Here is a 14,540-nt window from a genome sequence, read left to right as displayed (position 1 = left end):
ACTGAAAGTAATTATATATTTAAAATCTGTTCCTTTCATCTCCTTCAAGGACATCCTTATAAATAAAGATTGAACCTCAAATTTAGAAATTACTGGAAACTAGTTATTTCAGTTTACCCGATATTTATATACAGTTGTCCACATCTGGAAGTCAACCCAGTATTACTTTTCCACACAGACCTTACACAATACCTTTCCTAGAAATAAATCTATCAATAATGTTACACGTCACTTAAACCAGTCACTGGCAAAGCACAAATACAGCAGCAAACAATCCTTTGTTTCAAACCTACATTTACTGTTTATTATCATGGTATTAAAAACCCAAAATTCATAACTTTGAATCAGATTTAGGCACAAATATATTAAAACAAAACACAAAACAGAAGAGAACCAATCTGCTGGTAGATAGCACAGAACACCACTGAAGGAAGCATAATCAATAACAGGGGATGTGTGTAGAGGGAGGGCCAACAGGTAATTTCTTAATCAAAACAGTGACTCCGCCTATATGACCACACTTGTTATGCACAGAACACTGTATTTGGTACTATAATAGGATATGAAAACACAGATGACTTCTGCTTTCACAAAAATTTTACCATCTCATTCTGGAGGGAGAACATCACTACATAACTGACACTGACTCAGCACAACAGATCAACAAATACAGGTATCATTCAAACTGGTTAGCAGAAAGGCCAAAGACAAAAGAGAGTTATGTAATATAAGCGGCCCCAGGTCCTTGCTGCCCTGCCTTCAGTAAAAAACTGTGGTCAAGATTAAGATGATAGATGTAAAGACACTCTGACAAAAAACATTTCTTTTTCTTTTTTTTTCTTTCTAAAATGCCCTGTCTATTCTGCAAAAATCTGGAATACTTCACAAATCTGTGTGTCATCCTTGTGCAGGAATCATGCTAATCTTCAATAGTTTCAGTTTTAGTATATGTGCTGCCAAAGCAACCACAAGAAAAACATTACTTGATGCTAAATAAATATAAGGCATGACCAAAAACAGTTATGATCAACATATCTCATCTGTTCAACACCTAATAGTCAACATATACACTAGTAATATTAGTTCTAAATCTTCAAGAGGCAGAACAATGCTGTGAACATATAGCAAATATCAGCTTTACATTCCAAACTGGTTGGGATTATCATGCTACCCTGAATGATGGGATTAAAACTAGGCAAACTGCTATCATATGTTCTCACTTTTACTTGACAGCTCAGCCACAGCTCCGAAAATCACAGAGAAAAAAAAAACAAAAAAAACTTGACCACCTTGTATCAAAGGATAATAGCTGAGTTTTAATTACGATAACTACAGCAAAATCTAATAGAATCAACTCATCACACCTAAAACTCCAGAATCCAAGAGCACTATCCCCCTTCAGGAAAGTAGCTGATTAGCCATAGGGGGCAGCAAAGTTAAGAGAGTGAAAAGTAAATAGCACGAGGTGAAGTGAGGGCAGGAAATGTTAACAGGCTGGGTAATGAGCCGCGAGTATCCAGAGAAAAGGATAAAGTCTCAATTAATGAATTAAATCAATAGACAGATAAGGCCAAACCAGCGATTCTCAACCCTGGCTGCATATCAGAATCATCCTGCGAGCTTTCAAAAATACAAATGCCTGCATCCTACCTTAGACCAATTTATTTAGAATCACTTGAGGGTAGGACCCAGGCACTGATGTTTTTTAAAACTCTCTTAAGTGCACAGCCAGGGTTGAGAACACTGCTAAACACATAAAATAAAAATAAGCTAGTTTATATCCCCAGCTTTTTACAATTTAAAAAGTTAAAATTTTAAAAACACACAAAAATCTATTATTTCCCAAATGTTATGATTTTTGTTGATAAACCTGTCTTTGTCATCCAAAGAGAGGCAATACCTCATTAAAGACTAATTCATTTTTGTGATTTTATCAAGGGAAAATATTATTCTTACAAGTAAAAATGATTAAACTGAAGGTCAAAGGGGTTAAACAACTAGCCCAAAGCAACTGTGACTCATCAATGATACAGGAAGACAGTTTAAGTGTACTATTTACAGGATGGTACCCTATCCCAGTGATCACACTATTTTACTTAAATACATTTTACTGGAGTCTCACTTTACAGGCACTTCATAAAAGGATTCAAAATTCAATTAAGAATCAGAGGAGGTAATAACACTGGGGGAAAAAGAAATTTGACCCTAAATAGGAATTCTGAAGATGTTAAATTAGACTTAAATGGAAGTTTTTCCTTCATGTGAAGGCCAGCAACAGACACTATATTAATTTCTCTAGAAGTATATCCTTAAAAAGTTTTTAAAAATTTAAAAATAAGTCTACCAGAAGAAATATAATATTACTTCCAGAAGACAGTCCTAAAATAGGTAAAATGTTATATCCCTTTGTAAACAAACATTTTTAACATATTCAGATGAATTTCAACTCTCCTTTATTGCCACCCCAATTACTAAAACGGGTTTTGGGTTTAGACAGAATGAAATTGATTTTGAAAGGAATCTATAAACCTTAAAAGTTGAGTCAGTAGTGTCCCTCACCAGCACAGAAAAGTTAAGTTAGTTATGAAATTTCAAATCGTGTCATTGTTCTTGTTCCAGATACCCTAAAAGACCACATACATCAAGAAAAACAAAATTTTTTTTTCCCTATAGGTAAGCAAAGCACTTCAAATGAGCACCACTGTTACCGGACTAAATACCTCCAGTGGGACCCAGCTTCTAAGAATACACCAACAAAGAAACTGAGGAAACTTGGTAAGTTCTTTACCTCATCTGAAGGGGACTTCAATCTCAAAGCCAGTTTCATTCTGTTCTTTGCCATTTACTGGCTGTCTCCCATAAGAAATGCACATCTATACAATTCTACTGGTTAATTCAATTTCTCTGCTTGATAAAAAACTTCTAACTACAACTTTCAATATTTTAAATAGTCACTCTACCCTATTTCCACATCCACACTTATGCTGATGTTACAGCTTCACCTCATTTCACATAAATCATATGTGAAAACTGATTATAAACAAATTATATATTAAGTACACTAGCAAAGTTTACTATTTATGTGAATCCTTCATTTAGAAAATACCTTTGATCTGGATTTTCAAATATCAAACAGAATGGGAACTGACATTCTTTGCCTATTTTTAGGCACTAATTACATTATTTCACTTAATCCCCCAAATCCTGGGGAGATAGAAGGTATTATCCCCATTTTACAGATAAGGAAAGCAACTCAGAAAGATTAAAATTTTACCTTTGACCCAGGGCTGACCCCAATGACCCAACTCTATCATACTGCTCAAATTTCATATAGCAGGATAACAGCAAAAAATACTGAAATCATTTAACCTGGGTACCAGTGTCAGGTGCAACACCATCCAGATAAGTAATCACAGGCCTGAAACTAAGCTGTTTAAGCCTCAGCTTTCTCATCTGGGAATAATATTGGTCTTGCACAGAGTTGGTGGGATAACACAATGAAATATAATTTTTGTAAAAATACATTGAGCTATGGATTGTCACAATATTACCTTAGGTGTGAAAAAGCAAGGGATATCGGGGATTAGATGTTATACAACTTTGGACTATTTCACTTATTATGAGCAATACTGTTTTTATAATTTAAAAATCTAAAGAATAGTGTAAAATAATTTGTAAATGCTAAATGTTATATAACTGTATGGCATCTACTATTTTACCAAACCAATCCTTCTAGAGACTTACACAAAAAAGGTTAAACAGACTGACAAGCTTCCAATTAACTGATTTTTTTTTTAAAGTTAAAAGTCTCCTAACTGTTGGTTACCAGAGGAAAAGTTTAAGGTAGAAAAATTAAGTATTATACTAATGTAAATTTAAATACAGAAAAAAATGATTGACAGAATGTTCCTACCTTTATTTTCTAATACCTAGTTCTCAGAGGAACTTACAGAATGAACATAAGAAATTTCAAGTATTTTGGAAAAAAAGTTTTTTTAAGCTATAAAATATAAGGCAGTTAAGTTTGATGACCCACATAAGTTTCTCATTTTTAAAACATCCTTTTAACAAGGCTTGTTTTTTAAATACTTTCTGTAATAAAACAGAATTTTCTCTGAACATTTTCACCATTAAAATCCTGCAACCCACTTACTAAATTATTTCACACGAATAAACTTCTTATAGATTAAAAAGTGGGATTATTTTGTTAATCTTTACCCATAGCATGCTTTAAGGAAAATAGCCGGCACCTTTCCAGTTTAGATTCATGTGGACAAGGTGTAACATAAGCAGGTTGGCATAAACACTTAAAAGATTTTGGATGGCCATAGACATTGAATCACTCCACAACAAGATTATATTTCAGAGCAGGAAGAAAAATTCTCTTTCATACATGTATTACAGGGCTTTCCACTGGTTTTTGTTAAGGCCACAAATGGAAAAAACTACTACTGACAGAAAAAGCACTCAACGTTGTGGTATCAAAGACACTGCCAAAGTACCAAGTGAAGCAACTGAATTTTTAAAAAACCACTTTTCAAGCATTTTGGCATCTGGAGTAAAAGTAGTTTTTCCTAGTGGGTATTCTAAGTAAGAATCTTATTCCTCAATTAAATTTACATAAATTTATCCTGAATACGTAACTTTCCTTATAAAGAATACTATATTTTCATGCAAAACATATAGAATAAAACTAAAGTTCCAATTTTATTTTTTTCTCTACTAGTGAGCAAAATACTATAAATAAAACATTCAATGGCACCTTCAACTTGTTGAACAATACACCGTGAAACCTGGATGAATACTGACTCTGCATATTTTTGCTAGGCTTTTAAAAACAAAATATATTAAAGTTGCATCTCCTGGCTTGAAGCAACCATATGTTTAATATTCAATTATTTTTATTAAATATAAGTAAATATTATATTAAAAAAACAATATAAGGAACATCTTACTAAAAAGCAAATTAAAGAAACATGAAAGAAAAACACTAGCACCAAACCTTCAAACTGCAAAAATAATTTGCCAATTTAATGAAAAAAAATAAAAAGGTAAACATATCTATAATGTTTTAGTTAAGTTTAAAATTTTAAATTCATGAATAGTAGTTCAATGTCCTAATAGGTAAGATGATATTCTTTTATAGCTATGACATCACTCAAGAATTAGTCTTGGCAATGACTATCATTGTGGTCTACCGTTGACTATGCTATGTAAATTTTCACAATTTTTGTATACTAAATAGCAAATGATAAATGCAATACCACAGGCTACACATCTTAAATAAAACCTTCTTTCAAAAGTCAGTTTGATTCTGGCGGTGGGATGTCTTTAATTTAGAAGCACCCCAAGAGGCAGGGCAGTGTAGGATCTGAGTGGGGTTCCAGAGCTATTGCAGGTCAACTGTGATTTGATCTGGGGTTTTCTTTAGACTCTTAGCCAAACTAAGGCTGGATTCATAGGCCCAAAGACAAATCAGAACCAGACTGGCCTTAAAGGGGATGCTGGAGCTTTTTCAAACTGATAGAAAAACCTGCTGAACATTTATCTATTTCAGTATGAACTTTTCATTTCCTGGCCTTGCAAAACAGATGATCTAAATTTCTATCAGGTTTCTTTTGTTGAAAAAAAATTTCGAATGTTTAGGACCATTATCATCTTGTTCCATGATGATGCCTATCTCATAAAAAGCAAAGACATTAAAATTATAAAATTAAAAGGTAGTAATCCACAAAGAATAAACTAGAACACAAGGAACCAATTTCTTTCTTTCTTTCTTTTTTTAATCCTCTAAACCTAGTGGGAAAAAGGAGTGAGCCAAAAGTAGTGCCAAGTTCTCCTGCAAGGCACTGACACGGATACCAATCTGAATTACTGTACAAACCTACAAAGTCCCTGGAATCACTGCTTGGCGAACTAAGTTCCCATTCCATTGCAAAGCGACACTATCTACTCCTTAACACCTCTCCAAGTTTACCGTGTGTATCTTCTAACACGATAAAGTATTTTAAGTCTTTCTATTCTTTGGGCTAAAGGTAACATTTAAATCTAATGACCCAGTAAGTAAGACACTACACTGGTCAGATTTTTTAGGCTTTTTCTTTATAAATAAATCTAAAGGCCAGGTAACTCTTAACCGGTGTTTGCATTAGGATTCCTGGTCTGTAAGACTCTTAGGAACCATCAATGGGAAGGAAAGTTAGGAAGAGAGTGCGTACAGGCGCTTTATAATTGGAAAAGTAAAGGATTGGCTAAGAGTGGCCGAAAAGAGGCAGGTCTCAGAAAGGGAAGGTCGGAACGTAAGACAGGTTGTTAAAGCAAGATGGGGAAGGGCAAGGCTCGGGGAAGAAGAGTGAAGAACTCTACCCCTCGGGCCGCAAGAGGAGAGTTCCAGTAGCAAGGGCAGGTAAGCGAGCGCGCAGGTGGGGAGGGGTGCTGACCTCCTCCAAGACCGGAAGAGTTGAGGTGAACCCAGAAGTGAGAAAAGAAGCAAGGCTCTTAACAGCAAACCTGTTTGAATCAAAGCGGGGTGGGAGGACGCCAAGGAAGCATGGGGAACGCGACTCACACACTCCGAGCCCCAGCTGGGCAGAAGGAACCCCCAGAAAGAAATGAAGAAATGACTGGCGGCGTGGAGGGGAGCCCCCGCGTTCCTCCCCGGGCTGCGCCCTCGGAGGTTACCTTTGAGCTGGGGCAAGGGGTGCAGCTCCGGCTGGCTGCCCTGGCTGCGGAACTGCGACGAGCCCTGCGAGCGCTTCTGCCTCTGCGCCTTGCGCACCGATTTCCGGGTGAAGCCGTCCACTTTCTCCGAGGCCGAGATAGCGGCGCTGGCAGCCCCCGCCGGCGGCGGCGACGACGACATCACCACGGCCCTGGCGCTTGGCAGCTCCGGCTGCTGCTTGCACGGAACGGGCAGCGGCAGGAGGAGGAGGCGGGGGAGAGGCGCCGAGAGCTCGCGCCCCTCCGCCCCGTTCCCCCGGCCGCACTGCCCTCCCGCTCCCGGGCGCCGCCGAGCTTCTCCTCGCCGCCCACCGACGCCTCACGGCCACATCTCAGTGCCGGAGGTTCCTGGTCCCCGACGCGCGGCGAGCTCCCGGGGCGACGGAGGCGAGGGCGGGGGTAGAGGGGGGGTGAAGAAGTTGTTGACTCCGAGTTCGGAGGGCGGGTGGACGGGAGCCCGAAGTTTAGACAACTGAGGCGAGGACGCTGGGGTGCGGACGTCGAACGCGCCTCTCGTCCCTGCAGCCCGGGTAGCCAGCCGGCCGGCCCGCCAGCACCTCAGTGGCCGCAGCTAGCGCAGCCCGCCCTGCCTGGAGCCTCCTCCCGAGGCGCTGCCATCGCGGGTGCCCTCCGAGCCGCTGTCGCCACCGCCGCGGTGTCCGCTCTTCCCTGTCAGCGCCGACCCCTCATCTCCCGGGGCGGTGAACCGCCGCCCCGGCCCTGGGCGCGCACACACACTCACTCCTCGAAGCGCCGAGCAGTCCGAACCCCCTCCCCCACGCGCCCTTCCGCAGCCCACAGAGAACCCCTGGCGGGCGACCGCTACAACTTGAGAAGGTGCTGGGTAGAGGAAAGGGTGGGAGTGTGAGTGCGTGTGCGCGCGCGCGGTAGGGCGCGCGGCCAGGGGGAGGGACCGCGCGGGGGATGGGGAGGGAGGAGATTGACTGACAACTTCCGCGGGGTCCCGCCAGCCTCTCGGAGGCCCGGGAAGGAGTAGGGGGTGGGAAAGCATGCCAGCTCCCTCAGCCAATCGCAGGGCTAAGCGGCAGCAACGGGGTGAAGCTTGGCCTTCTGCAAGGGCTATCAAACTGGGAGGTTAGGCAGAGGAATGGGGCGTGGTTTTATGACGGACCTCGGCCACAGCCAATCGTTAGTGAGGATGACAAGCGGAGTGCCACTCTCACGTCACAACAGTGTAACTAACTCTCTAAGGAATGAGGGGAGGTGCCCCTCCACCAGCGAGCAGCTTTGCACGCCTGCGTGACAGCGCCAGGCTATAATTGCGCTCCTGACAGCCTATGAGAAGACCGGGAAACTAGAGGAGGGAGTTTAGAGAACAAAATAGAATGCGCCCATTCTTCCCTCCCCTCTCTACTGGCCAATGAGGAACTGAAGCGACTGGTGGAGAGCTTGAGGGCTGGGGCGCGAAAGAGCGCCAGGTGTTACGTCACTGAAAAGGGGTGGAGCAAAGGCCTGGTAGGGGTGGAACAAGCAGTGTGATTGATGGCTGAAGTAGTCCCGCGGAGGAAGGCGAGGAAATGAACTTGTCCAATCAGAGCGAGGTGCTGGCCTCTGTGGGCGGGCCTTGGAGCCTGGCCTGCCCTAAGCCGCGCACTTGGAAGTTACGGGATAAATTTATAGCTCTGGTGGCTCTAGCGCTGCAGTTCCTGAGAGCTGTTCTAGCGCGAGTTTGGGCAGTCTGGCGTCCATTACTGAAAAGAGTTTCCCAAATCCACACCCTGCAGGAAAAGATTTCTCATTCCCAATTTAGTATCCTACTAATTTTCACTCTTCTTCAGCCGGAGGCCTTCAGCTGCTCCAGCAGGAAGAGTACAAATTGGCTGATCTGTGGTTTGTGGATTTGAGGGCTTGCCATTTACTCTTACTGGGATCTCCTGTAGATTCCATCCAGATTTTAAACTTTTTAAGGACAGGACTGCTGGTCATCTTAGTTTTTTTGTGTGGCGCTTTCTGTATAATGATGCTTAATAAAAATAAGTGAGCTGAACAGTCTGTCTTCTCTGCGGCTTGGCGGACCCCAATCTCCATTTCTCTCCCACGACCCCCAGACCTTTTCCTTTCGACAAAATTAAAATAGTTGCCATATATTTAAACAAAACTATCTGATGCATATGTACCGAAGATGCCAACTTTGGGTAGGAAGTTGGATTCCAGATCTAAAACCAAACACTACTTTAAAATATTTCCTTCCTTAGATTCACTGAGTGATGAAATCGTACACAAGCCTCCTAGTCAAGGAGGTTCAAAACTCAGCAGCGTCTTTGACACCTTCCTCATCAAATCAAGTTCCAGATTGTGTTGAATCTACCTTCACAAACGTTCAAACCAAGCCTTCCTTACAATTTGCACAACCAACCACCAAATATAGTTCAGGGCTTTCAAACTCACTGCCAGATCAGTCTTTTTAAATGCCACATTTATCTTATTGGCACGTGTGAAGAACCATCCAGTACCTACAGAATAAAGTCCCAATTCCAGGCTCTTCTCAATCTAACTCGTGGCTGTCTTTCCAGGCATAAATCGTGCCATGTCCCTACACAAATTCTTTTTTCAATTTAGACACATCATTCTACATACTGATACCCTAAAAGTACAGTGCTTCCTTGACCCTCAGCTCCAACATCTTGAAATAATCCACTTTTTTCCCCATCTTGTTGAGCCCTGTTTTTTCTAACCCTAGCTCAACCCCTATCTTTTATGAAGCCATTCATGATAATCTGGCCAAAAGTGATGCCTTTCTTCTTTACATTCCTATAGCATTTATTATCTATAACACTCACAGGGTCTGTCATCATATAATGTCAGAGATGGCAGGCGCTCTACTCTTTCTCCCCTGGAAGTCTGTAAACACTAAGAGAGCAAGAACTCAGTTATTTTATACTTCTGTATCTTTTACTGAACAAAGGATAGATACGCAGTATGTAACTGCCTAATTTTTAGTTCTCAAGAACAAGGTTTCTGAAAGCATGATCATTGGATCGCCTGCATCAAAATCCTCTGAGGTGCTTATTTAAAATGCAGATTCCTGGACCTGACCCCAGACACACAGAATCAGAACCTATGGGGAAAACACTGAGAAATCTACTTTTAATAAGCTCCCTAGGTCATTCTTATGCACACAAAAGTTTGAAACTACTATTATCTAGTCACCTGGATTTTATTTAGAATAGATTATAAATGTCTAAAAGTCAAGGGTAGTACTATTTATAATAAAGAGCATTTACATAGGCTAAGAAGGGGAAATAAATAGCAGAAAGCACACCAATAAAGCTAAAATTCATACTGGAATATGATAGATAATAAATAATGGAAAATAGAGACCAAATAGAATAGATAGAAAATGGACACTAGAAACAAATTATTGGGAGGCTTGGAACCAGCAAAACTGTCAGGGCTTTCTGAAACAGCCTCTTGGAGAAGAATTTTGAGAAAAATTTTAAATAAAGAGTGAGTCAAAACCTAAGAAGAGAGAAGGATGGCATTCCAGGTTGAAGTCACCAAACATTTTGGGGGAGATGGAAAATACAATAGCCAAAGAATCAAAAGGCCTGACTTTATTAATTATCAATAGTTTGGGCCTGTCAAGTCACTCACCCTCTCAGAGTCTTAGTTTCCACATTTGTTTATCAGAAAAAAATAAGTAACCAGACTTCTTTACAACGTTGACATGAGTTTTAAATGTGATATATAAAACAAAGCACTTGGGAAAGTGAATATTTTGCACATGATAATTTTATAGACATATGTATTTATTGAACATTTATTTTCCATGTACTATCTTAAGTAAATAAGGTACCTGGGTCCTAAATAAAGATTTGTTCACTAATAATCATCTAACAGAAAACTGCAATCTCAGTGCTGATCTGTATGTAACTCTGACACAGGAAGAGCGTCAAGGATGATTCCATGCTGTATAACTCCTGCCTTTTCCCATATGTGAAGACCCATATGTGATTCAGAGGTCAAGGCTTCATCACTGCAAATTCTTTGGTTTACTTTATCCCCACATGACTTGAATTCCTTAGTCCATAAGCATAAGTATGCTTAGTGATCTCATTCTTTTATTCACAATACCTAGCTTGCTGGGGAAAATAAGTAATTTGTGAGACAACAATATCCACAAAGCAAAATCACAGTCTTTTAATGGTTTAAAGAGTGCATCCGAGGGGGGAAAAAAAAATTCCAGCACCTCTGATGGTTGAGCATATTATTTATGCTTTAAATTTCAAGAATAATAGAAGAAATATTTTTTTTAAAGAGTGCATCAGGGAGAGTATTCTTTTCAAATCACTGTGAAATTCTCTAAAGCATGTCCAAGCAAAGTTTTGGCTGTCAACGTTCTCTTTCCTTAAGAGCCATAATACCCAAACTGTGCGCCAACAGAACACCAAACAAATGTGTTTTATCTGCAGAATCAAATAGTAGTGGTCTTTTCCAAATTTACAAAAATAAAATAAAATAAAATAAAATTTCTTCCTTACATCTTTCTTAAAAGTTTGATTCTTTTCTATTGCTTTACTATACTGGAATCTAAATCAAGATAGTATCTGATTTATCATAAAAATTTTAATTTTTAATATGTCACTCCTTTTTATTTAAATACATTCAAATTATGTAAAATTCAGAAAGAATGAAAGGGTAACAGGAAAAGTCTCACTCCCATTTCTGTCTCCCAAAATTCAGGTCCCCTCCTGGGAGGGAATCAATGCTATCAGATTCTTATATGTGCTTCCAGAGATAGAATAGGTTTACTCTCTTAAGATTTAATAAATTCACATTTTTAGATGTTCCACCAAAAGCTACATGATTTATAGTTATTTCATCACCTGAAGAAATTTGAAAACCACTGCTCTATCCATCAGTGAACCTTCCAGAGTTCTTACAGGTTTATTCATACCTATTCATTCATTCATTATTTTATTCATTAATTCATCATGTAACAGATATTTATATATACATGCTATGCATCAACAAAATATGAAAGTTGAAGGGACCTTAGATGCTAATCAGGTCAAGTTGGTACCTGACCCCAGGTAGACCAAGAAGGTCCTCCTTCAAACTGATCCAAATTGGAAAGTCTTTTTTTTTTTCATATCTTACAGGAGACTTTTGTTTCTATGTACAATGAGATCTTCTGACCAATAACTTACTATGCAAGTTGTCAAAGCTTATCGGCACTTGGTTCATAAACTAAACTGAGCGCTTTTCTAGATTTTTTTCAAGGACTCTAATTCTGTGTTGTCTTTCTGGCCACTGTTCAAGCACAAGTACACACTGAGATGATTGGAATTCCTGCAATTTTCAGGAAGGGTCCTTTGTTAACAGCACAAGATCCATAGTCATGGTTTTCAGTTGCTGCCATTTTTGCTTTTAATTATAAATTGCTTTCAGTTAAGCTTGTCATTATTAAATCAGTTTGTTGCTGGCTATTATACAGGCTATTGTCTTGGTCAATCAAGAACTTAGACTAGGTCAGTGGCGGTAGAGATGGTTAGATTGGAGACTTTTTTTAGAGGAGGATTACATAGGACTTGCAGAAGGATTGAATGTGAGCTATTGGTACAGCAGAGGTATTATTAATCCCCCCAAAACATGCTGGTACACTTATACTTTATGATTATCTCTGAATCCTTTTTCCACAGCTGTGAGATTTTTTGCCCCATCTTAAGTGGGCTGCAATCATAAATGTTCAATAACCCCTGGTGTGCCCAATCCTACCTGTATACTAGATGAGGAACCAGGATATAGTTTGAAGGGGCTCAGCTCATGCCATATCCTCTTGTCCTTGCAGAGTGGGATTTAAAAGACTGATACTGGCAAACTCTCCACTCTTTAATTCAACGCTGCAAGTATTTTTCAAGTGCCTTCTATGTGCCAGGCAATATGCCAGACACTAGGAATGAAGAGAGAAATAAAGCACGGACCTTACAATTTAGTGAGGACGGACAGCATAACAAATCGAAGACTATACCCTAAATGTTCCCTACGGTGTTGTGTAAACATAGTGGAAAGAAGAGCAAATTTTGTTTGTGAAGAGAGAGTCAGAGAAAATTTAACAGAACAAGTAATGCTTGAAGTGAGCCTTGAAACAAAATGAAGTTTTCATATGGATAAGAACAACAACAGAAAAGAATACTTGCCATTCAAGAAACTGATTTCCCACATTTCTTCATCACTAAAAAGATTTCCAGGGAATTCCCTGGTGGTCTGCCATGGCCCAGGTTCAATTCCTGGTTGAGGAACTGAGATCCTGCAAGACGCGTGGCCAAAAAAAAAAAAAAAAAAAAGATTTCCGTATCTCAGTCAATGAATTTACTTATTTCACACAATATGTTACTAAAAAAAAAAAAAAAATTCCACTGCAACAGAAGAATATATTTTGCCACACGCTGTGTCAGAATTTGACCTGGAGGTGAATGGGCAAAGAAAAAGCAAAGATTAAATTCAACACAGGACTGCTCTCTGGGTATATATTGAGGAGCAGTGATTACAAAAATACTGTATGGCTCCTTAATGTTCCACTCATATGCAGATTTTATATAAACCTATAAGTGGTCTTCCTCTTTCATCTGCCTGGAGGAAGCATGTAGTAAGCTTTGAAGCAGTCTCTGTCTTAAAATACCTAGCGGCTGCATGCCAGCAATATGTTCTCTCTTATTGGCTTGTTATTTTGGCTCAAACTTGCAGAAAATAATCAATTTGAAAATCTAAGAAATTGACCTTGTATCTTCAATATCAGGAGGTGTTTATGCTTTGAAGAAGCAATACTAGTAGTACTATGGGATTTTCAGGAATTATTGAACTGGAAATTCTCCAGTGTTTTCAGATCCTAAGCTTTGACTTCTATACCAGAGGATACAATTTTTTAAAAAAAACTGTGTGTGTCTCTGGGTGTGTATATATAATCATCACCATAAATTTAACTCCTACTGTGTACTAAGCATTATTCATATAAAGAATCTGGCAAAAAGAGATCAAACAAGATTCTCTATTAAAGTCCCTCTCATCTGTGTGACATTCCTCTCTATTCCCCTGGGAGTTTGGTCCCAGTGACTTCTGTCATGTCCAGGAGCAATTTTTTGTATTCTAGCATGTCTGGGGTCCTCTATTCTTCTCTTGTAAAAATCAGTGAAAGTTCAAGCTCTCTTTATTCACTCTGTACAAAGACATTCACCAAAAATGAAATTGAATGGATTGCACTGTCACTGCCATAAGATGCCCAGCACTTAAAAATTTTTGTATATGTAGAGCTCTGAAGTCCTGTTACCTAGAAGGAAAATGAGATTATCAAGAGATATAATGGTGCCCAATGTTTCCTATTCATTCACTCCAAAAATATTCATTAATCTCCTATAACATGCCTGGTTCATTCCAGGTGATTGACGAATAGCCATGAGTGACACAAGGCTGCCTGCATGGAGCTCACCATCAGTGGGAAGAGCTCACATCAATTAAAATTCAACTATGGAAACAAAGCAGGGAATATGCACCAGAGGAAACATGGTATTATTGCACACATGTATGGGCAAACCAGGAGGGCTGGTCATGCTATGGACCAAACAAGCACCATCACCAATTTATGAGGCCTGTTATGAACACGGCCCATGGCTAAACGTTGTGCTCTTGACCCTAAGGGAGCACGAGCTCTAGGGGAAGAGATGAGGCATAAGCCCAGGGAAAGATAACGTCTCATTCAGGACAGTATTTGATGAGAGCCAAGACAACAAAGTCCAAGGGAGTTCACAGGTGATGCTTGTGCTGAGGTGGAAGACGGGATTTTAGCTGGATCCAGAGGACTG

The 14,540-nt window shown here is 39.8% G+C and overlaps 1 protein-coding gene and 1 pseudogene across 1 annotated transcript in view; both read right to left on the bottom strand.

Moving 5' to 3' along the window:
• Positions 1–7,603, bottom strand: part of PPP2R5A (protein phosphatase 2 regulatory subunit B'alpha) — a 101,366-nt gene extending 93,763 nt beyond the window's left edge. The window contains exon 1 of the mRNA XM_061187515.1: positions 6,682–7,603. Coding sequence (XP_061043498.1) covers positions 6,682–6,862 — 181 coding nt within the window. The 5' untranslated portion in view covers positions 6,863–7,603. The remainder of the gene's footprint in view (positions 1–6,681) is intronic.
• LOC133089224 (U6 spliceosomal RNA) lies at positions 867–965 on the bottom strand (annotated as a pseudogene).
• Positions 7,604–14,540: the final 6,937 nt, after the last annotated feature.

Source organism: Eubalaena glacialis, chromosome 3 (genome assembly GCF_028564815.1).
Source record: "Eubalaena glacialis isolate mEubGla1 chromosome 3, mEubGla1.1.hap2.+ XY, whole genome shotgun sequence".
In the NCBI taxonomy this organism is placed as follows: domain Eukaryota; kingdom Metazoa; phylum Chordata; class Mammalia; order Artiodactyla; family Balaenidae; genus Eubalaena; species Eubalaena glacialis.
This window is presented reverse-complemented; position numbering and strand designations above follow the sequence as displayed.